This window comes from Kogia breviceps, chromosome X (assembly GCF_026419965.1).
Source record: "Kogia breviceps isolate mKogBre1 chromosome X, mKogBre1 haplotype 1, whole genome shotgun sequence".
In the NCBI taxonomy this organism is placed as follows: domain Eukaryota; kingdom Metazoa; phylum Chordata; class Mammalia; order Artiodactyla; family Physeteridae; genus Kogia; species Kogia breviceps.
Genome location: NC_081330.1, coordinates 124,978,101 through 125,002,301, shown reverse-complemented (window position 1 = coordinate 125,002,301; position 24,201 = coordinate 124,978,101). Strand labels below are relative to the sequence as shown.

General features: G+C 47.0%; 2 protein-coding genes across 5 annotated transcripts in view; both read left to right on the top strand.

Moving 5' to 3' along the window:
• The window catches only part of TLR7 (toll like receptor 7), a 35,640-nt gene extending 30,273 nt beyond the window's left edge, over positions 1-5,367 (top strand). For all 4 annotated transcript variants that reach the window (XM_059049987.2, XM_067023525.1, XM_059049988.2 and 1 more), the window contains one exon: positions 1,174-5,367. In XM_059049987.2, coding sequence (XP_058905970.1) covers positions 1,174-4,323 — 3,150 coding nt within the window. In that variant the 3' untranslated portion in view covers positions 4,324-5,367. The remainder of the gene's footprint in view (positions 1-1,173) is intronic.
• Positions 5,368-9,559: 4,192 nt separating this feature from the next.
• Positions 9,560-24,201, top strand: part of TLR8 (toll like receptor 8) — a 36,037-nt gene continuing 21,395 nt past the window's right edge. Inside the window, exons 1-2 of the mRNA XM_067023522.1 lie at positions 9,560-9,598; positions 22,829-22,972. The gene's annotated coding sequence lies outside the window, so the exon portion shown is untranslated. The remainder of the gene's footprint in view (positions 9,599-22,828; positions 22,973-24,201) is intronic.

Below are 24,201 nucleotides of genomic sequence, written 5' to 3'. Positions count from 1 at the left end.
TCATGCTAAACCTGGATGCCCAAGAATCGCCGTTAAGAGTAGGTTCCCCACATGTCCCAGGTGGCCTGAGGGAGTCTTAGTTTCTGACTGTAGTCTTGGCATAAATTATTAACAGCCCCTCCCCTTTCATTCCCATGAGTATCCTCTTTGATCAGTTGGGGGTCACCCAGGCAGTGCCCTGACTCTCGACCCTCCCCTTTCCAAACTTGTGTAATATAAACCCAATGTGTAGGGAAAACGTTCATCCCCAGATCATCTCGGAGATGATTTCCGAAAACAGTCCAAGAGGAAAGCGCAGCTTATAGATAGTAGTGCCAAAATGGCGGGAGTTGTGCGACCTTGGACAAATCAGTTAATATCGCTGAGCTGTGTCTTAATCCGTAAAATGGGGGTAATGGATCACCTTTGTTTCCCTCCTTAGAATATTAAGAGGCTCGAGTATTTTGGGGGTTTTTTTTGTTTTTATTTTTTGTTTTTTTTGAGGTACGTGGGCCTCTCACTGTAGTGGCCTCTCCCATTGCGGAGCAGAGCACAGGCTCCGGACACGCAGGCTCAGCGGCCATGGCTCACGGGCCCAGCCGCTCCGCGGCATGTGGCATCTTCCCGGACCGGGGCACGAACCCGCGTCCCCTGCATCGGCAGGCGGGCTCTCAACCACTGCGCCACCAGGGAAGCCCGAGGCTCGAGTATTTTGAAGGACTCTTCTAACGTGTACCAGAGCAGGCTTAACAAACAAACAGTAACTGCACTAAAGTTTTTCTTCCCAGATGTAGCTGCATGTTAACATTCCTTCACACACACCCCCACACACACACCCCTGTCAAATTTCAGACTTTGGCAGCGAATTGATGACTCTTCCATTGCAGCATTCTAAATAACAGTGAATAGGAAAACGCTGCTTCTCCCAACTTAAAAGCTCTAATACTGAAAAGCTAAGACGCTAAAAGCTAAATATGTAACCGGGTTTTTTGATGAACCTCAGTAATTGACAACTACAGTCATGGGGTGGAGGTCGGGGTGCTGTTCAGACTGCTGAGAACCATCAACCCGGACTGTTTCGTTTCAAATGTAGCAAAAGAGAGGCAGCAAACGGGAGAGGCAGCAAGCGGGAATTTTAAATTCTGAATCCTGGTGTATTTTAGAAGGGCGATTTGTTCTCTCTTATGCTTCCAGGTGTTTCCAATGTGGACCTCGAAGAGACAATTTCTCATCCTTTTTAACATGATCCTAGTTTCCGAACTCCTTGGGGCTAGATGGTTTCCTAAAACTCTGCCCTGTGATGTCACTCTGGATGCCCCCAACGCCCATGTGATAGTGGACTGCACAGACAAGCATTTGACAGAAGTTCCTGGAGGCATTCCCACCAATGCCACCAACCTCACCCTCACCATTAACCATATAGCGGGGGTCTCTCCAGCGTCCTTCTACCGGCTAGACCATCTGGTAGAGATCGATTTCAGATGCAACTGTGTACCTGTGCGACCGGGGCCAAAAGACAACGTGTGCACGAGAAGGCTGCAGATCAAACCGAGCAGCTTTAGTAAGCTCACTTATTTAAAATCTCTTTACCTGGATGGAAACCAGCTTCTAGAAATACCCCAGGACCTTCCTCCCAGCTTACAGCTGCTGAGCCTCGAGGCCAACAACATCTTCTCGATCATGAAAGAGAATCTAACAGAACTGGCCAACCTAGAAATGCTCTACCTGGGCCAAAACTGTTACTATCGCAATCCTTGTAATGTTTCGTTTTCCATTGAAAAAGATGCTTTCCTAAATATGACAAATTTAAAACTGCTCTCCCTGAAAGATAACAACATCTCAGCTGTCCCCACTATTTTGCCACCTACTTTGACTGAACTCTATCTTTATAACAACATCATTGCAAGGATCCAAGAAGATGATTTTAATAACCTCAATCGACTGCGAGTTCTTGACCTAAGTGGAAATTGCCCTCGTTGTTACAATGCTCCGTTTCCTTGTACACCCTGTGAAAATAATTCTCCCCTGCAGATCGACCTAAGTGCTTTTGACGCATTGACAGAGTTAGAAGTTTTACGTCTACACAGTAACTCTCTTCAGTACGTGCCCCAAAGATGGTTTAAAAACGTTAAGAAACTTAAAGAACTAGATCTTTCCCAAAACTTCTTGGCCAAGGAAATTGGGGATGCCAAATTTTTGCACCTTCTCCACAACCTTGTCCAATTGGATCTGTCTTTCAATTATGAACTTCAGGTCTATCACGCGTTTATGAATCTGTCAGATGCATTTTCTTCCCTGAAAAACTTGAAAGTTTTGCGGATCAAAGGCTATGTCTTTAAAGAGCTGAGAAGTTCATACCTCTCCCCATTACAGAACCTTTCCAATCTTGAAGTTCTTGATCTTGGCACTAACTTTATAAAAATTGCCGACCTCAGCATATTTAAACAATTTAAAACATTGAAGTTCATAGATCTCTCAGTGAATAAAATATCACCTTCAGGAGATTCAAGTGAAGATGGCTTCTGCTCTAACGTGAGAACTTCTGTAGAAGGTCATGGGCCCCAGGTCCTTGAAACATTACATTATTTCAAGTATGATGAATTTGCAAGGAGTTGCAGGTCCAAGAACAAAGAGCCTCCTTCTCTCTTGCCTCTTAATGAAGATTGTTACAAGTACGGGCCGACCTTGGACCTAAGTGGAAATAATATATTTTTTATCAAGTCTTCTGAGTTTCAGTATCTTTCTTTCCTCAAATGCCTAAACTTATCGGGAAATACCATCAGCCAAACGCTTAATGGTAGTGAATTTCAGCCTTTAGTGGAGTTGAAATATTTGGACTTCTCTAACAATCGGCTTGATTTGCTCTACTCAACAGCATTTGAGGAGCTCCGCAACCTGGAAGTCCTAGATATAAGTAGCAACAGCCATTATTTTCAGTCAGAAGGAATAACTCACATGCTGAACTTTACCAAGAACCTAAAGGTTCTGAAGAAACTGATGATGAACAACAATGACATCGCTACCTCCACCAGCAGGACCATGGAGAGCGAATCTCTTCAAATCCTGGAATTCAGAGGAAATCATTTGGATATTTTATGGAGAGATGGTGATAACAGATACTTAAAATTCTTTAAGAATCTGCTGAACTTAGAGGAATTAGACATCTCTGAAAATTCCCTGAGTTTCTTACCGAGTGGAGTTTTTGATGGTATGCCTCCCAATCTAAAGACTCTCTCCTTGGTCAAAAATGGGCTCAAGTCCTTCAACTGGGGAAGACTCCAGTATCTGAGGAATCTAGAAACGTTGGACCTCAGCTACAACCAACTGAAGACTGTCCCTCAGAGATTATCCAACTGTTCCCACAGCCTCAGGAAACTCATACTTAAGAACAATCAAATCAGGCACCTGACAAAGTATTTTCTACAAGACGCTTTCCAGTTACGACATCTGGACCTGAGCTCAAATAAAATCCAGGTTATCCAAAAGACTAGTTTTCCAGAAAACATCCTCGACAATCTGAACATTCTGTTTTTGCATCACAATCGGTTTCTGTGCAACTGTGATGCTGTGTGGTTTGTCTGGTGGGTTAACCATACAGAGGTGACGATTCCTTACTTGGCCACAGATGTGACTTGTGTGGGACCAGGAGCGCACAAGGGCCAGAGTGTAGTCTCTCTGGATCTGTATACCTGTGAGTTAGATCGGACTAACTTAATCCTGTTCTCACTTTCCATATCGGCAGCTCTCTTTCTGATGGTGGTCACGACGGCAAGCCATCTCTATTTCTGGGACGTGTGGTATAGTTACCATTTCTGTAAGGCCAAAATAAAGGGGTATCGACGTCTGATATCACCGAATTCTTGCTACGACGCTTTTATTGTGTATGACAGTAAAGACCCAGCAGTGACAGAGTGGGTTTTGGATGAGCTGGTGGCCAGATTGGAAGACCCAAGAGAGAAATGTTTTAATTTATGTCTCGAGGAAAGGGACTGGTTACCAGGGCAGCCTGTTCTGGAAAATCTTTCCCAGAGCATACAGCTTAGCAAAAAGACAGTGTTTGTCATGACAGAGAAGTATGCAAAGACTGAGAATTTTAAGATAGCATTTTACCTGTCCCACCAGAGGCTCATGGATGAAAAAGTGGACGTAATTATCTTGATATTCCTTGAGAAGCCCCTTCAGAAGTCCAAGTTTCTCCAGCTCCGGAAGAGGCTCTGTGGGAGTTCTGTGCTTGAGTGGCCAACAAACCCACAGGCTCATCCGTACTTCTGGCAGTGTCTGAAAAACGCCCTGGCCACGGACAATCACGTGACCTACAGTCAAGTGTTCAGAGAGACAGCCTAGCCCTTCTTTGCAGAATGTGACTCTGCCTAACTTTACCAAGGAGGGGCTCGGCTGCCGAGATTGGCTCACCCGTGTCCCAGCAAAAGAGTGTTTTAAACTTTTCCAAGCCCCGAGATTGCCCATAGTGGAGAGGAGTCACCGATATATGACAGAGGAACTGGAAAATTGGGATTTATATAAGCATCAAGTCATCTTTCATGGCTCTCTCTGTCTCCGTTTGCACTTGAGTCTCTGCCTTCTGCCCCTGTATAAAACACTGTTGGGAGAAGTGTGGCAAGTAGAGGACATGGCACTTCGATTCTCCTGGAATTGTGAGTATTACATAAACACACAGTCGCTAAATTGAGAAGAGCTGCATTTCTACCCATAAGAAGTACCGGTATGTATGGAAATAGGGTAAAAAAAAAAAAAATGCTCAGGGTCTACCTATCCGACATTAAAATGTACCAGAGTTGACTAGTGGGAATAAACCCAAACCCGAAACGGCTAACTCCTCAACCAACTGCTTGAGTGTAATCTAGCGCCCCCTTCTGTGCGGACTGAGTGCTGGCACCCAGCAGGTGGCTGCTGCTCAAGTGCTCCTTTTGCTCTTTTCCCCTGGGCCTGTTATTGGGTTCTGCGGGGAAACAGAAACATCTTTGCCATTGATGGACATAGTCTCCTCACAAATGGGAGAAAAAGAAAGTGCTCTGCCTTTATGCAAAATGATGCTCTTTACCTCTGATGATAGCTTACCTGCTTAAATACTGCCGTGGACTAAATGGGCCCACCCCCAAATTCATATGTTGAAATCCTAACCCCCAGTATGTTGGTATTAGGAGGTGGGGTTTGGGGGAGGTGCTTAGATCATGAGAGTGGAGCCCTCACGATGGGATTCCTGCCTTAGAAGAAGCAGCCAGAGGCCTCACTTGCTGTGTTCCCACCACGTGAGGATACAAAGAGAAGTGGGCCGTCTGCAAGCCACAAGAGGACTCCCCCCAGAACCAGATCACTCTGATCTCAGACTTCCGTCCCTCAGACCCGTGAGAAATAAACGTTTGTTCTTTAAGCCACCCAGTTTGTGATGTTTTGTTATAGCAACCAAGCTAAGACAAATATTTCCATCTGCATCCAAAGAAAAATTGCCTCATCCAATGATCTTTCAAACTGCTCTGTTAACTAATACTGTATATTTATACTCACCTGAAAACTTGATCCGTCAACATTAGACGATTTTGGTGGCACCCTCTGAAGAAGGACCCCAAGAGCATGTATTTATTTAGAGTTATATCAGGCAGGGAAGACAATTGCACGGATTCCTTTAAATTGGGGGGCGGGGGGAGGAACAGAGGTTTATCGACCTTAACACTGAGAAAGCTTCAGTCTTGAGCTTCGGCTTCACTACTCAAAAAAACAACAGAAAGGACCAAGATGTTCTGAAGACACCCCCCCCCCCAAGTGGGTATAAATTTGCATGAGTTCAAAGTTTGAAACGTGACCCATTTGTTTTTATTTCATGAAAGAAGTTATCTACAGAGGTGTCTGTGCCCTTTGGAAGATAGTGTGTAAGGGTTCAAATCCGAGAGTGTGAGCTGGGAGATACTGTATTTTCCTCGTATGTGGAAAAGCCAAAGGTTTTACTTTAAGGATGGCTATCAATACACAGTATATAAATTATTTCCAAAGGACACCTAATCAATTAATAAGAGTCACAAATTCCCAAATTAATCTCTGGATTGAATAGAGCCAATGATCTGACAACCTCTATAAACTTGATTGTACTTCATAGATGCCTTCTTCGGTGAAAACAAAGATAGCATCATAACAATTGGCTTTGGCATGATAAACTGTCTTCTATTGAAACACATAAGTACAAGGACTTCCCTGGCGGTCCAGTGGTTAAGACTCTGTGCTTCCACTGCAGGGGGCACGGGTTCGATCCCTGGTCGGGGAACTAAGATCCCGTGTGCCACGAGGTACAGCCAAAACACACACACACACACACACACACACACACATAAATACATAAGGTTTAAGCTATTTTGGTGATTTATAAACCATGAAGCACTTGAAGACAACTTAAATATCTGAAATGGATCCAGAGGAAGGGAAACTGAAAACAATGCAACTCAGAAACCACAACGTATTTCAACATGAGATTGTGTACAGTGGTTTGTTGTAAGAAATGACCAAAAGCACCTCAACAGATGGTTTTAATTTTAATTCCTTTGTAATCTCGACAAGTCACACTTTTAGCCTCCTGACGGTCTTCTGTGGAGTCCTGTTCTATTGGAGCCATTCATAGATGGTACAGATCAAAAGCCACCAACTCAGGCCACCTGCCAAGCTCTGAGTGTCCTGCTCTCAGCTGACCCGCCTCTGGCTGGCGCTGCTCTAGAAGGGACTCCTGATTCTCCATAAATCCCACTCTACCATCAAGGGGTTCCCAACCTCTTTCAACCCTGAATCTGGCCAGGGTGTGTCCTTCCTCCTCGGACAGAGGCTGTACCTCAGCAAGACTTGGGCATGTGTAGGATCCAAGCCAAGGGAAGCATTAGGCAGGTAAGTGTTACGGCTGAGAAAAAGGCAAAAGCAAGGGTTTGCAGCCCATAGAACGGAGAGATGAGTCTAGCCATAGCCCCGCTGCTGAGGCAGGGTCTCTTGGCCCCGTCCTCACATCTACTTCCAGCTCTATCTGTCTGAATGGCCTTAGGTCCAGCTGGTCTCTTACATGTAGTCAGGGAATACAGAGTATATTGGGGGGGGGGCAATGGTGACTTAACCTGGCCATCTTGTTCCCCCGTCTCCAAGGAAACTGTAATGGGGACAGCACACTCCTCTTTTTCAGGAACCTGTCCCCCTGCACCCCCATAAAACATGCTTTTTATTGACTTCCTCCTTCTCATCCTAACCAGAGAGAACCAGGTTGCATCTCCTGTGAGGTACTGATGGCCCAGTTTTCAAACAGGGGTGGAGATAAGGTTTGATTTGTCCGGCACCTCTCCTGCACGCACTCAGGCGGGCAGAGGACACTGGTTATGGGGCAGATTTACTAGCCTGGCTGTGGAAGCTCATCCCTCCTTGGAGCCTTGGGATACCAGGCCTCAGGAGCACTTGGTAGTGGGACACGCCGCCAGTCACCTCTGTTGGAAGTTGGAACCCTTGAGCCTAAGAAGCACTGCAGTACAGATATCAGTGTGGGAGGGAAATGACCAGAGAACGTGGTTGAGGGCGACTCAGAAGGAGACGTTCTCTGCAGAACACGAGGACTGAAAGTGAATCCGTGTCATTGAGTTAATGTAACGAAGGAGAGCACGAGAGGCACCAACCAACCAACCGAGTGAAGGGGAAGGCCTACAAAGAGAGGAAAAGGTCCCAAACGTGTGCTGAGATTGTGTGGAAGAAGGCCTGGTGACACAGGGGCCATCCACGCTGGTGACAATGAGATGACAACAGGGCAGTTCCGCACCGTTCGGGGTTTTATATGTTTCTCCATCTTTCCTCTTTTGCCTTCCCCTCCCTCTCAGTTTCCTTTTTGGCTTTAGGCACCCACGGCAAGCCTCGTGTCCTACACAAGAATGAACAGAAAGAGCCGTTGTCGCAGGTGGATTCTTCTGTTCGGAAGCGGTGGTTTGGTGTGTACTTTTGGTTTACAACTGGTCTCTTTCCCACACATACAGAGTAAATCCCCACCTGCTTCAGTGGGCATGAGCTTCTGTAATTGGCATGGTGAAACCTTCCCTGGGTGACACTGGCCGGACTCTCTGTCACATTCAAACGCATATTCTTTCAACTTATCCCAACTTTCAAGCATGTGGGTTAAGAAACTGAGTGAGATCTGGCGCTCTGCCTCAAGATTACCCTACTCTTGGGTTGTAATTCATTTCTAACATGTTTGCCATGACATTTCAATGATTGTATTTCTTCGTGTATATGTCCCTTCTCCCTCTTGGTGATTTATATTAATTGTTTTGGAAGAGCCCAGACAAACGGACTGAGGAGGTTTGAGTCCCAGTGTCTCACAACAAGCACCCTCCAGAAAGAGTCTGTTAGGCTCTGGAGGATAAGAGGAAGCCCCCGTGGCCTCGTGGCCGTTTTCACACATCCCTAGAGCCCACCAGTGGTCAGGGTGAGGCGGGCAGATGCTTCCACACACAGAAAACGGTTCTCAATGTCCTCCTGGCTGGTGGCACCCCTGAAGCAAAGGCCAGACAGAGACAGCCAACTAGGGCACCATCTTTGTCTTGTATGATACACATGGCTGTTCCACTTCTCACTGGCCAAGGAGATGCAGCGGGTCAGAGATTCCAGAGGCTTTCAGAATAGTGAATTGCATGAGCTTACGTCTTGAGCCATAGAAGTTTGTAGGAACATCTCCATGAGCCCGTATCTGAGGCCTACTGTCCAGGGGGACCAAGCTGCTAAGAAGAGAAGGGGTGGGGGGGGCTCTTTTGGCAGCTAGAACTAGCCTGCTCTCCTGCAGTCACCCTGGAACAGTGGGTAACACTTCTGGGCCAGGTCCAAATGGAGGCCCACCAAGCAGGACCTTGTAACCAGGTGATACGCATTAAATAAACTGGCTGACAGTGCCCGGCTCACTCCCCTAGGTCCTCACTTCCCGCCATTCGGTTGCCTTTCGACGGAAGCTGAATTAGAAGAATGAGTTTTAAAATCATCACCAATTTGGCTCCTACTCTTGAGGACAGGCCCCCAAGGGAATGACGGGGTGAGGAGAGAGGGAGGAGGATCTTAGGATGAAGGGCGTAAGGTGAAGTCACTGGTACCTGGACAGTGTTATCGAGTGGGGTCTGCAGGAGGAAGAGGAGGGAAGGAATCATATTTATTAAGCAGCAAAGCCAAGTTCGAGGCTTCATTTATTCCGTTAAATCTTCACATCAGCTCTATGAGGCTGGTCTTAAGAGCTCCATCTCAAAGGGGATGGGTTAACTCAGAGATGAAGGCGGGATCAGACATGTTAAGTCAACTGCCAAGGTCACAGAGGCGGTAGATGGCCCTGCCCCGAACTGACCCGGCTCTGTCCAGCCAGGTCAGCTGGTTCTGCAATTTTACAGGGGATCAGAATCACCGAAGGAGCTTGGAAACCATGTGGTTGCAGGCCTCCACACCAGAGATCCTCATCTCTGCGGCCCAGGACTCTGCATTTCTGAAACTAGCCCAAGTGCTTCTGAAGCAGCTGCTCTGCGGAGCCCCGTTTGGGAAGCGCCACATCTTCCTTTGGGACACCGGGGACTGTTAACTCAGGGATCACTTCAGCAAAGAAAGCCCGAACCCCCAGGTATGCTCACCTTCTCTTTCTCCTGTGTATAACCCTCAGCGCTCCTAACCCACTGCTCGGAAATGGAGCTGCACCTCAACTCAAATTGCTTCCCGTTAGGCACTTGTTTTCAGGAGGGATATAATCTAACCGCTCAGGATTGGCAGCTGTGTCCAGGGCTAAAATGTGAAGACAGTTTGGGTAAGCACACTGAGCAGATCTGGCTAGAGACACAGGCAGGTGGACAGCTGATCTGCAGTCCCGTAAGTCCTGACCAGTAGAGCTGCTACTTGTGTTCACGGTTTAAAGGGCGCCTTGACTGTAATTTTCCTAGCATCTGACCGAATTAGACACTGACTGTGGTTCTACGTATACGGTGCGGTGTGCCACCTGATGGAACTTCATGGGTGTTGCTGGTCTGCTACTGAGACCCTTGGCTAGTCTCCAAAGTGCGGTGTGGGAAGAAAATATGAGAATAGATCTAATCATCTTTTAGAAAGTGTGTCTGTGGCTATTTTATCATATACCCAGTGTATTCGTACAGAAGTATGTAGGGCTGTATGTTCAATGTGGTTTATTGATGAGAGGGCAATGTAAAAAATATTGGAGACCACAGACTAGCAGATCTTTGTTTTGACCACTTACTTCCATTGCTTGGATTTGGTGTCTCAAGATGGGGCTGGCCGTGCATTGCCCTTTGCACGTGCAGGCATAGACGAAAAACCTGACTTAACCGGGTGAGCCGCCTTCTTTTCCCTATGGCACATTTCCTCTTTTCATACAGCATGGCCCCCGTGTTAGACCGTGGTTTTCGTAGCAAGGACACCCTCTTAGCGTCTCTCTAGCGCCCTCTGTCGCTCTCTCGATTCCCGTCTCACTCACTGAGCACTCTCTCCCTCTCTCCTGTTTCTGAATAATCTAACTACTAACTGTTCTCCTCCAGCACCCCCTCGTCCCCACCCCAGCCCATAAATGGCATCTTTAAAGCCTGCTGTAATTTAATAGTTGGAGGATTAGCGGTCTTCTTCATCCTGCTTAACTGTGAGTTCATGAAAACCGTCTCTGGGTGGGCATGATGCTTGGGGGTCCGCTTCCCACACGCAACATTAAGCAAGTCAGAGATGATGGAATGCTCACTTGCTATTATACATATATAGAACATTCCTCATACAGTGAATATTTTTAATCTTTTTCCTTTAGCGTTCAGTATCTGGGAATTTTCTTCTACCGACCATTTCTGCTGTGTATAAAGTTTATGCTCAACATTTCATGTATTATATTCATATATTTAAATTGTTTTAATTTAAAGGGTGATACTTCATTCGTTAGCTCTTTCCACGCATTACGTGTTCTCAATCACTATTTGATCTCCTCTTGTCTTCTTTGAATTTAAGTCCACCAGGCTTTCCAGAAATGTCTCAGATACCCAGAGCTCATTTCTGTAGGCTTTTTTAAAAATATAATTTTTTCATTTTCCATAATCTTTCTACCATGAGAACGCTGACCACTTCCTGCTTAAACCTTATCGGAGGAAAGTCCCTTTTTCTTGATCCAAGTTCCCATATTTCCCTAGTTCTGCTTTTTCCTATGATCCTGCAAGAAGAAGAAGAAAATCCAGAAGTATGAAGGAGTGCCACGTTCATTTGCATAGGACCCTGTGATGCTTCTTTACCTCCAAGAATCAGAATTGAGTTCTTCCCGTTCTTACCCCTCCCCACCTTCTCCTGACATTTCCACTGACTCTAGGTATAATTGGTTTTCTCCATTGTCACACGTGAGTTTACATTTTTCCTGATAGAGCCTGTTTTCATAAAAGGTCTTTTAAAAAGCCCTGTTGAGAGAGACCATACCGAGGTGTATATACAAAAGTATAAAGTGCTTTCTTCCGAGAATGTGATGGGCAGGGTTGATCTCTCCCTAAGCGGCGCTGGACACCAAGGTTGCACCAGGTCCAGCCTTGGTGAAGTTCACTTGGAAGTTTAGGATTCCATTTAGAAAGGGAAGTTTTCAGAATTGTTGGGGTCTGCGGGAGCCTGGTTACTTATACCTCTCTCCAGCTGAGCAATACACACCGGCGTCAGGTGGGGTTAAGACCCAGCATTTGCTAAATGTGATGCCCATAGCTTGCATTTGTCGTCTTATAACTCTCCAGCCCCTCTGGCTCCATTGAGTTGGTCCGCCCAGCTACAGATAGAAAAGAAGAAGGAATACAAGCTTTTAACCCAGAGCGAGGGCGTCCTGCCTCCGGGTGGTAGAAACAAGGAGGGGGTGTGCTCTGCTCTGCTCGGGCTGCCCCTAGAGAACAAGAGCCAGGAGACCGGAACAAACAGGCGCAGTGACCATTTCCCCACTGTCGCCAGTCCGACAAGTCGCTCTGTCTCCCGTGAGAAGCGTAGGAAGGGGTAAAAGGAAAGAAGGTCTAGTCGCCATCCTTCCCCATTTCGGGAGTTGATGTCACAATGTAAAGAGAAGAGAAAACTGCTTCCAAAGTGCCATTCTGAATCAATGATAAATGAGTAAAATCTCAATTAAATGAACTATACTAATAAATTAGTCTGTAAAACGTCAGGCCATGCTTGGATTCGTGAAATGAAGAAGACTCTTCTTTTCAAAGCCTAAGAGCAAAACTTACAGGTTTCTCATCCTTACAGGAGATAGAGAGTCCTTACCTTCAGGGGCGCTAGAGGTATCATTTCTAAGACTCTTTGTTATTGATTGGGTTCCATGATTTCCTTTCAGCATTTATGAGATAGTGTAGGATGTAGTTATTTAGAATTTGTATTCTGCATTAGACTGATGTAGTATTTAGAAGCTGTCAATTGTACTCATTCATTCATTCACTCATTCATTCATTTTATTCAGGCAGTCAGTAAATATTATTGTCTGCACACCATGGACCAGGCGTGGTGCTAGGGGCTGAGGAGACGCTGGTGAGCAAAAATAGAAATATTCCCTGTTTCCCCAGAGCTTATTCAGAAACTCATCAATCAGATAATTGTGTGGAGGGGGATTCAAGCGCTTTGAAGGAAAGGAAGAATGTTCTAGAAGATTATATAATTCTCATGTTACACATCAGAGAACTGAGTCAGATTGGGAAGCAGAAGGAAAGCCACCGAGCTGAGATGTGAAAAATGAGTTAACTGAACAAGACAGCATTGGAAGAGGACCGTATTTGGAGGTAGGACATCACAAGTGTGGCTTAGTCATATTGATTTGGGGAGCTTTCCAATACCCAAACTGGAGGTGCTGAGTCAGTAGTTGGCCACAGTCTATGGAGCTAAGAAAGAGAGCTGAGCTAGAGATGCGTAGTTCAAGTCTCCTGCGGCGATGACAGTGATGGAAGCTTGTGCAGAAATGATGTAGTCTAGGGACCTGCTATTCAAACAGTGGTCCCTGGCCCAACAACGTCAGCGCCTCCTGGGAGTTCCTTAGAAAAGCCCCACTTTGTACCTGATAAATCAGAATCTGAATTTCAACAACAGACCCAGGTGGTTGCCAGGCATTTTACAGTTTGAGAAGCACTGCCCTTATTAACCTCAGCGCTACTGGCAAAGCATTCTTCATTGGGATGGGGTGTGGGGGAGAGGGGGAGCTTTTGAGGGGAGAGCATCCCCGGCCTCTACCCACTGGGCGCCACGAGCATCTCCCCTCCCCTCCCCTCCCCTCCCCTCGAGTTGTGAAAACTACAAATACTCTGGCCAACGTCCCTTGGGGGACAAGATACACCTCCCCTCAGTTGAGAACCACTGACCTAAGGGCAAGGTATGGAGTAAATGAAAAGATGATGGGAATTGAGCTTTGAAGAATTCTAATTGTTCACAGCTGGCAGAAGGTGAGCCTGAAAAGGACACTGCAAAGGAGACAGAGATAGAAGAAAAACGAGGAGAGCAGTGTCTAAGAAATCAAGGAAGCAAGGATGATGAGGACGGTGTCACATGCCGCTGCGATGAAGATGAGGACCGCAAAGTGCCCATTTAATTGAGAGAAATGGAAGTGACCCTCTGGGCGCTTGTTAGAAATACAGAATCTCAGGTCCCACCCCAGACCTCCGGAATCCGAATCTACGTACGCTTGAACAAGAGCCCCTGGTCCCCACGTGATTCCTACACACACATTAAAGTCTGCTAACAGAGATTTAGGTAAGTCTTTAAGCTAGTTCAGTAGTGAGGGAGAGGAAACAAGACGCTGTGCAATTGTATCTACAACCGGTTTGCTACATGTGACTGCCTTAAATATACTTACTGTCTAGGGCTTCCCTGGTGGCGCAGCGGCTGAGAGTCCGCCTGCCGATGCAGGGGACGCGGGTTCGTGCCCCGGTCCGGGAAGATCCCACGTGCCGCGGAGCGGCTGGGCCCGTGAGCCGTGGCCGCTGCGCCTGCGCGTCCGGAGCCTGTGCTCCGCAACGGGCGATGCAGGGGACGCGGGTTCGTGCCCCGGTTCGGGAAGATCCCACGTGCCGCGGAGCGGCCGGGCCCGTGAGCCGTGGCCGCTGCGCCTGCGCGTCCGGAGCCTGTGCTCCGCAACGGGAGAGGCCACAGCAGTGAGAGGCCCGCGTACCGCAAAAAATATATATATGTACATATATATATACTCTTACTGTCCATAAATAGATTTAAAGGAACCACATATGGTTGAACATGGCACATATTTAAACAGGAAAGTGCAATTTCCCAACTCATAAATCAGAACTCTGGTTGCACTCCTGTTTTCAAGGTACCTGATGGCTTCAAAATTTCATGATTTTATTAAAGTCTCAAGTACAGTCATTACTTTATACTTTCATGCAGGCAGTTAGTGCCCATGAACAAATGAACATGTGTTTGCAACTAATTGGCTTTCATAAAAGAAGAATATTTAGTATAGTTTGGTGTGAACAGAATCTTAATTAATATTTTTACTAATTGTGTTAACATCAGCGGACGTGCTGACCGGCGGTTTTCTTTTTCTTTTTTCCCCAATTTTACTGACACATAATTGGCAAATAAAAATTGTGTACATTGAAGGTGTACAACATGATGGTATGATATATGTATATATTGTGAAACGATTACCACACATCCATCACCTGAAATAGTTACCAATTTTGGCAGTGTGTAGTGAGAACACTTAACATCTACTCTCTTAGCTAATTTCAAGTGTGAAATACAGTTTTATTAACTGTAATCATCATGCTGTGTAATTGTTTTGTTTTTTTTGCGGTACGCGGGCCTCTCACCGCTGTGGCCTCTCCCGTTGCGGAGCACAGGCTCCGGACGCGCAGGCGCAGCGGCCACGGCTCACGGGCCCGGCCGCTCCGCGGCACGTGGGATCCTCCCGGACCGGGGCACGAACCCGCGTCCCCTGCATCAGCAGGTGGACTCTCAACCGCTGCGCCACCAGGGAAGCCTGGTAACTCTATTTTTAATTTTAGAGGAACGTCCGTACTGTTTTCCATTGTGGCTGCACCAATGTACATTCTCACCAACAGTGCACAAGCGTTCCTTTTTCTCTACGTCCTCGCCAATACTTGCTATTTCTTGTTTTTTTGATAACGGCCATTCTAGCTGGTATGAGGGGATATCTCATTGTGGTTTTGATTTGTGTTTTCCTGATGACTGCTGATGCCCAGCACCCTTTCGTGTACCTATTGGCGATTTGTATGTCTTCTCTGGGAAAATGTCTATTCAGATCCTGTCCATTTCTAAGTTGATTGTTTGCTTTCTGCTATCGAGTTGTATGAGTTCCTTATATATTTTGGATATTAATGCCTAATCAGATAGATGGTTGGCAAATATTTTCTCCTCTTTTATAGATTGCCTTTGCATGTTGTTGGTGGTTTTCTTTGCTGTGCAGAAGCTTTTTCGTTTGATGGGTCCCACTTGCTGATATTTGCTTTTGTTGCTTGTGCTTTTGTTGTCATATCCAGAAAAACATTGACCAGTGTCAAGCTTTTTTGCTGTTTTCCTCAAGGAGTTTTACAGTTTTAAGTCCCATGTTTAAGGCTTTAATCCATGCAAACACACAGGTGTAAGACGATCCTTTCCCATCAATAACAAGGGCTACAACTGCAGAGTCTCAGGCTGGGTACAATACCATGATATCCCAGAAGGGAGGAGATATTTATTGTGAGACAGTCCTGGTGATTCAGATCTCAGTTTCCCCACTTGCTACGGTGGTTCTTAACCTTGGCTGTCATTGAAATTACCTGAGGTTCTTCAAAAATCCCCATGTCTGGGCCCCACCAATGAAGCTTCTGATTTAATTGGTCTGGGGGAGAGCCTGGGCATTTGGAGTTGAAATCTTGCAGGTGATTCCAATATGCAGGCAAGGTCGCGAATCATCAGTCTATTGCAACCGGTTCCCAGACTTGAGCGTGCGTCAAAGTCACCTGAGGGGCTTGTTAAACCTCGGATTGCTGGGTCCGACATCAGTTTCTGATTTGGTAGGTCTGAAGTTGGAGCCTGAGAATTTGCATCTCTAACAAGCTGGGCCCCGGTGCTGCTGATTGTACTGAGTGGTCCTCAAACCTCATTGGCTCTGCCCTGGAGCTCCTGAGTTTCTTGAGTCCTGACATTTGCATTTTAAATAAGAGCCAGCTGATCGCAATGCACGTGATCTAGATGCAAACCCTTGCTAAACCGTGCGCTACATGGTAAGATCGCACTGGGCGGCACAGTCATCTTTGAGATCGTCGTCTGTTTTCTTTCCTTTTCCTTCATTCCCGTTCACGCAGACCTTAAGCTCTGTGCCCATTGCCTCGGGGGACATGTGCGGGGTAAGTGAGTTCTTGGGATTTTGTCTTCTAAAAGCCTAATAGTCGGGCTTCCCTGGTGGCGCAGTGGTTGACAGTCCGCCTGCCGATGCAGGGGACGTGGGTTCGTGCCCGGATCCGGGAGGATCCCACGTGCCGCGGAGCTGCTGGGCCCGTGAGCCGTGGCCGCTGAGCCTGCGCGTCCGGAGCCTGTGCTCCGCAACGGGAGAGGCCACAGCGGTGAGAGGCCCGCGTACCACAAAAAAAAAAAAAAAAAATTATTAAAAGCCTAATAGTCTTAGGGGATCATCAGGGGTTTGTGGAGGTAAAGCTACTCAAGGACCTCTGGGTCTCCAGGAATGGCAAAAGGCGAGGTTGCTTCTCCACCTCTTTATGGAGAGAGAAGCCGAGAGGGAAGGGAATGGGAGGGCTGGGGAGGCCTGTTGATTCAGAGAAAAGAGGGGACCTGCCAACTTCCTGTGGACGATGAAGACACACCCCCGCGTGTCACCACAGCAGAGCCAGAAACTGTGTACAATTCCTGGGGGGCAAGGGTCCTCCGGTCCCCTGAAGGTCTGAGTTAACCTTCAGGAGAGTCAGGTAGGATGAAAGCTCAGGGACAGAAACAAAATCGAATCGTAGAAGATGAAGCTGTGTTTGTGCACATCGCAGTTGGTAGACTGACATTCACACCGGATATCTGTTCTACTCTTGGAACATTTTCCACCTGGCAGCATTTCTTTTGTAATCTGGTTTTGTTTTGTTTTCTCAAAATCTAACTCAGTAAGTGGATTTAGAATGGATACAGGGAAGTCTGAGCTTTTTTTCATAACTAATGAAATTGACCCTTCTCTAGCTCATTACTTAGTTAAAATTTTCTATCTATTCCCAAATGGGGGAGCAAAAGCTTCATGGTTTTGCTTTTCTTGAATCTTCAACCTTTGAGACCCGTAGGGCAAATTATGACTAAAAATTGTTTTTATTTGGAAGCTTGGATTGCCCTAACTGAAACGGCCCCGAAACGAAGAATAAGACCTTTATACATGTGTAGATTTTATTAACCTTTGCAGCAGTGTAAAAATTTATACTCAATTTATCCCATGTATATCACACAAAAAGGACCCCTCTGCCTGTTCAGGAAGGGAAATAGTGGGCAGGGTGCGCCACCTGGTGGCAGGATGGTTATTAACGCCTTTGCCATGGGCTGGGGCTTCCAGAAGTAATTTCTGACCCCGAAGGCGGTTCTGAAGTCCCTTGGCGGTGGCAGATCCAGAAAGGAAGGAACAGAAATGGTTTCCTCCAACTCTAAAAGCCCCACGTTGAGAGAGATGAAGATTGGGAAAAGAGAGTTTGAAGGAAAGAGGAAAGAAGACAAGTTGGGGTGCAGAGAGGGAAGAAGGGGTCCTGGGGGTTGTGAGAAATCCATTTAAGACCTTCTGGAGTCTTCCTCTCCATACCCAGCCCGGGGCCTCAAACCTAAGAGAATGTTCTCGTGCTTTCAGAGTGCCGTCATCCATGTGAATTAAGTGGCTGGACCCCAAATCTTTCTACATGTTTTCAGCCTCTAGTATTGATACCTGCCCCCCTACCAACCGCGCTCTCCCCCAGTACCCAACCTCACCTCCTATATCAATGACAAAGAAATTGGAGACCCATTGATGTGCACTTCTTCACATCCCCTCCCCTCAACATCAAAATATATTGTATGTAACTGTCCTCCGCACCAGCTCACAAAACCAAGATTCTTTCCCCCAAATAGCCTACCCTGTTTGCAAGGAGTGGTGGCCCTCCCTTAGGTGTCCCTTCCTCTTCCCCTCCCTAAGTTACAACTCCGCCCACCCCCACTCCTGGTTCACGCCCTTTTGCCTGCTTGCTTCACCAGATGTGCTCCATCTGTGGCGTCCTCACTCTCTTCCATCCTGCTGGCACTTCTCTTCACCTGAACGTGGTTCTTCTAAAATGATCTTCCCTCCAAAGATGTTTGTTGGGACATTCAGCAGACAATATTTCACTCTTTTTTATGGCTAAGTAGTATTCCAGCGTGTGTGTGTGTGTGTGTGGATACACACACCACATCTTTTTTTTCTTTTGGCCACGCCATGCGCGGGATCTTAGTTACCTGACCAGGGATGGAGTCCATGCCCCCTGCAGTGGAAGCATGGAGTCTTAACCACTGGACCGCCAGGGAAGTCCGTATACCGCATCTTCTTAAGCCAGTCATCTGTTGATGGGCACTTGGGTTGCTTTCATGTCTTGGCAATTGTAAACACCTGAAACGAACACTGTTGTAAGTCAACTATACTTCAGTAAAAAAAAAAAAATGTAGGACACCCAAGTGTCAATCAATCAGTAGGAGAGTCATTAAATAAAATGTTATGTCCGTACAATGTATGTAACATAACTATTAAGGCACAAAACAAAACAAAAATAAGACAGATCTATATATCTAAAGCAGTGCTAGGTGAAAAAAAGTGTTAAAGAGCAGTGTATATCATGTGATCCCATTTTTGTAAAAGAATTGTTTGTGATGATAGGTCAGTATATACATAGGAAAAATCTTGAAGAACATACACCAAACTGTTAATAGTCATTATCTTTGAGGAGTGGAATTTGGAGGGCTTTCATCCTGTATGTTGTACATTCCTGAATTTGAATGTTTAGAACTATGTAATATTGATAATATAATCAGAAAAGATTTACATATAACAGACGTCCCTTAATTCTACTGATACAATCCTCTGTGCTTCCCATTCATTTTCACCAACATTTGTCAACCGGTAAGTATACAGGGCCGAACTGGACAAATAAAACAGCCCCTGGGGGAATTCCGTGGCGGTCCAGTGGTTTGGACTCTGTGCTTTCACTGCCAAGGGCACGGGTTCAATCCCCGGTTGGGGAACTAAGATATCCCACAAGCCTTGCGGCGTGGCCAAAAAAAAAACAGCACTTGGGTTCAAAAGGTTTACGGTCTGTTAGAGGATGTAAGATGGACCTACCAAAATATAATCCAGGGTAGAATGTGACAAGTTCTGCAGAGCTTTCGGTTCATTTGGGCGAATTACTGAACCTTTGCAAGCATGCTTCTTTCTCTAAAAGTGGAGATTTTAGTAACCACCAAAACACCATGGGAAATGTACATGGGTAGCGCCTTAGGTGGGTGCCTGGCACAGAGGAGATGAAATGCCTCGAGGCAGGGAGGGGCCTGAGGACTGAATATGGAGAGCGCACATCTGCTGGGTGGGCCTGGCCAAGTGGGTGCCAGTTGAGATGGGCAGGACACTGACAGCTGTGTCCCAAATGCTCATGGCCGAGAGGCACCCACCCATCACAGAATGCAGGCTCCTGTGATGCACAGAGCTGGGGGGAGGTGAGGCAAGGACAGACCTCTCCAGGAGCAGGAAGAGGCTGCAGAGTTGGGAAAGGCATAGGGCCTTCTCAAGGAGTGAAAGGCGGTCACGTCAACTGAAGAGCGGGACTGAGGTCCAAAGCTATTGAGAGGGAACATTGGGAAAGATTGGATTAAGCCCGCAGAGAAACCTGCTTCCCGGCTCATGGGGTCCATGCTTACGGTGGAGTTGGAGCCGAGATCATGGTAATCAGTGCACTCCTTCTGGAAAGTTCTTCTGGTGTGCTGGGGTTGGTGCTGGGAGGTGATCGTGTTTGGTCTCATCCTCCGCTACGGTTCAGCCCCTTAGAACCCAGCTTTTGATTCTGCCACACTCAGAACTACTTTCTTGAGTGTCACCAATAATCTTCTCTTTGCCAGATTAGGTGACTTTTTATAAGTCCCTACAATCCTGTGCATCGTTAGAATATTGGAGGGTGGTTCAGAGCACAGTTCTGGAGCCAGAGAAACATGCCTTTTTTAACCTCTTCGTGCTTCAGTTTCTTCGTATGAAAATTGGGAATAATAGCCCCTCCATCACAGGGTTCCTGGGAAAGGTAAAGAAATTAGTCAAGGAAAAATCCCTGGCACATAGTAAGCTCTGCTTAAGGGTCAGCAATGGCTGTGAAACACATCCTTTCTTCTCCTCCCGCTCTCCTCCCGTGTCTCTTCCTCCCTCCCCAGCTGTATTCCCCAAACACTGAGCTTAGCTTCTACTATCCCGCAGCCACTGAGGCGGGGTGCCTCCACCCAGAGTGGGGCATGAGCTAGTCAATTAATAAATGATAAGAGCCTTGAAAGAGGGAAGCAGAGGATGGCTTGGCCCTTGGGGGGCGCAGAGCAGGAGGTCCAGCCCAGCCACGAGCGGGGCTGATTCAGACGCGCATCTCAGAGTTGGTGAGGTCCTGGAGCAGTCGTGGTAGAGGGCTGGGATGGGGCATTGTGAGCCTGCGCCCGGAGGGGTGCCTGAGCAAGACTCGGAAGGGGAAGCGCAGGCGTCTCTGAAAGACGAGTGCTGGGTCAGAGCGGGGCTTGGCTCTTGAAGACCTGGGAAGGGAGACAGAGCTCATCAGAAAGGGTCCTGTCGGTGATCCTAAGAAAATTAGCCTTTATATTGAAGGCAATGGGAAATCCTCTGGAGAGCTTTTGTAAGCAGGTAGGGTGGAGGGCAGTGGCTGAGGCGTTAAGAGCTGCATTCTCGAAGAACCATCCTCTTGTCTCTTTCTTTCCCAGTACTGTTTGGTCCAGGTTTGCCTCTTGCTTGGACTGCTCTTTGTCTGACTTCTTTGACGGCTCCACTCCCATCACCTTCATTCAACAAGGAATTTTTATTGAGTCCCTACTGTATGCCAGGCCCTGTTCAAGTGACCAGGACTGAGATAAGGACCAAGATGGCCCACTTCGTTTTGTTCATGGCTTTCTGAACACATCGTGAGTGTCCACACCTTCTGCTTTTGATCGTCTTTGAAAAAAGCTTTGTCTCTCCTCTTCTCGTTTTGAGCAAGGAAGTTCACAGTTTATTTTACATATATTTGCATATATCGACACATGGAGAGAATCTTAACCTTGCTCAGTTTACATAGTCACTTATTTTTAATATTTAAATAAACTTAAATTTTAGGATAGCTTTAGATTTACTGAAAAGTCGCAAAGATAATATGCAGAGTTCCTGTGTACCCCACACGTAGTTTCCGCTATTGTTAGCATCGTACATGATTATGGTACATTTGTCACAATTAACAAACCAGTGTTGATACATTATTATCAATTAAACGCCGTACTTTATTCAGTTTTCATTAAGGAGGAGGATGTTTGTGTCTTGAGTGGGGGCTTTTCTGCTTCACTCATCCCTTTTGATCTAGGGACATCTGTCAAGACCTAAATTTGCTTTGGCAGACCTGGAGCAGCAAGAATTAATGTCGGTGTATACACAGTCCGTCACTGGAGAGAGAAACTTGATGATAATGATGAGATTTTAATAAAAGAGGTGCGGAGTAAGAACAAAAGGTTGATGTGACCAGAAAACCCACCCTCATCCTCTTCTCAAAACGTTGATGGAGTACTTGATACTGCTGGGCTCTTCACTTAGGGCGTTCACGAAGGGAGAAGTTGAAAGAACACAAAAGCAGAAGTGGAGCAGTGAGAATTCCAAGAGTCCTCTCCAGCACCGTTGTACTCTTGACCTATGGCTTTGGTTCCCTCATCCATGAAATAAGGGGCCCTTCCAGCTGTAGAGTGCTCTGGGTTTTTCTGATGTCCTGGCCCGTCATCTGGGGGCCACTGACTTCAGGAGACACAGGAAGATGTTGCAAGTGATGGAAAGACCGAGGTTTTCAGATAATTGGTCTGCAACCTGTGACTGACTCAAGAAGGGAATGTGCAGAGGACTGCAGGGACCTTGCCTTGTCCCTGTTTCTGGGTAGTCGGGGGTACTATTGAAAGGAGATGGTCCCATTCATCATGATGAAATGAGTTTCAGTGTGGTTTAGCTGGGCCACCACGTACAGTTGCACAGGTTGTCCACTGCTCAAGGGTAGTTGGCCATATGACCAAGTGAGCCTGGAATCCAGCCCTCCCTCCTCTTATCTAGCTCTGTGTCCTGATTTGGGACTGCATCAGCCCACAGGAAGAGTGCTTTCAGCAAACTTTTTCATCCAGAAGGCTGCCATTTTCTAATGGGTACTGAGGCATTGTATAGACTAGCACTTTAAGCTTTTGTTTGAAACGAGAAATGATAGCACAGATGGACAAGAACTTCTGTGGTTGGGGTTGCGCACAGTGGGGTAGGAGTAAGTCAGGGCAAGTGGGTTACGGGGCTCAGGATTTAGCGAAGCCGAGCAGGAGGACCAGGAGACCTTCGATACCTGCTTCCTGCGGCCCATGTCACCTCTGTCCTCACTGATCAGAAAAGGCAGCTTGCTGTCCCCTCAGGAGCTCTACCCCTCAGTTTAAAACCAGGACAGGCTCATATCAGATCTGGCCTTGTGTAGAGGAATCGTCTTGTGTATTTCTTCATCCGAATCGTTTGCTTGAGAAATGTTTCTTTTACAACACCCCTTCCACTTGAGCCTTTTGTATATTTCATGTTGATTATTTTGGACAAACAACTGATTCCCAGCACCTGGTGTTGTCCTAGGTCTTGAGCCGTGTCCAGGGTTTCACGGTATGTCCACACGCGGGATTTCACTGCAGCCTTGATGGGCTCATTGACGCCAGAGGAAAGGGTCGCAGCCAGTGCTTTGAGTGGTCCTCCCGGCCTCCTGCGGGCAACGGCCCAGAGGTGAGTGAAGTCCATGACAGTGAGAGTAGTAACAGTAATCCAGGCTCTGCTAGTTGAGTGTTCGCTCTGTTAGGGACTGTTCTAAGGGTTCCGCAAGCATGATTTAATCCTTAAAGCCACCATAAGAGAAAGATACTGTTATTCTTCTCCCCATCTGAGAGCTGAGAAAACAGGCTCAGAGAGGCTCCTGCAGCCCAGAGGGTGGCTGGTGCATCTGGGATGTGCGCGCTGTCTGGTAGGTTTGCTTGGGGGGAGCACTTGATGACCGACCGTCTCCATTTCGAAATAAAGATTTGAGTCAGCGTGGATGGCAAAGGGAAAAACAACGGAAGAGCTGCCCGGAGCCCGGGAGAGCAGACCTGGCCCCTGATGGCCAGTTTCTGGGCTTGGGCGGAGGGCCGGATCCTCGGACCCCTTTCCGCGTGGGCTAAGCTTCTGGTTTGCAGTGACTGTCCTGACCTGGTGTCGATTCCATTTTCATTTTCATCCTTTACGGTTCCTGGCTTTGTGGAAAAACCTGTGATGGCTCATTGGATTTTAATTAAGTAGCTCGTTTCTCTTGTTTGCCTGGCACGGGCACTTGGACTGTTGGCAAGTATAAGGCAAGTGTGCGCCATGCTTTATGTGATCCCAACTGCCTGGTCTACGATTGGCCAACATTCTGTGGCCTGAAGGCCAGGCCATGTGTGTCTGGCGTTTCTAGAAACGCTGATCACTCTCCACGGCTCCAGTATTGGTGGTCATTTTGATTTACTTTCTTCAACTTTATTTCTAAGCAGATGTTTCAAGAGAAAGCAAGAGGCTGCCTGGCGGCCAGATGAGGTCTTTGAGGTGACTGTTGCCCAGGTGTTTGGTGAGCCCACGAAGCCACGGGCCGTGTTCTCCGACGTCATGGGAATCCCTTCCCACACCATGTGTCAGGCCTTGAAACACCTGAGGGACCCGTGGTTAGAGGGCAGTTTAGGAGTGGCCGCCAAGCCTGTGAGTTCTGCAGAGGCATTCCTCTGTAACAAGGTTTCCGAAGCCCCATACGCTGTCATCCAGAGGTTTTGCAAGAGAGGCAGACCAAGGGCCTGAGGGAAAAATAATAACAATAAAGTGTGTGTGCGTGTGTGTATGTGTGTGTGAGTGAGTGTGTGTGTGAGAGAGAGAGAGAGAGAGAGAGAGAAAATGTCAGTCCCTACCACCCTGTCCCCAATATGGTTTCCTCCAGTTCAAGGAGAGTAAGG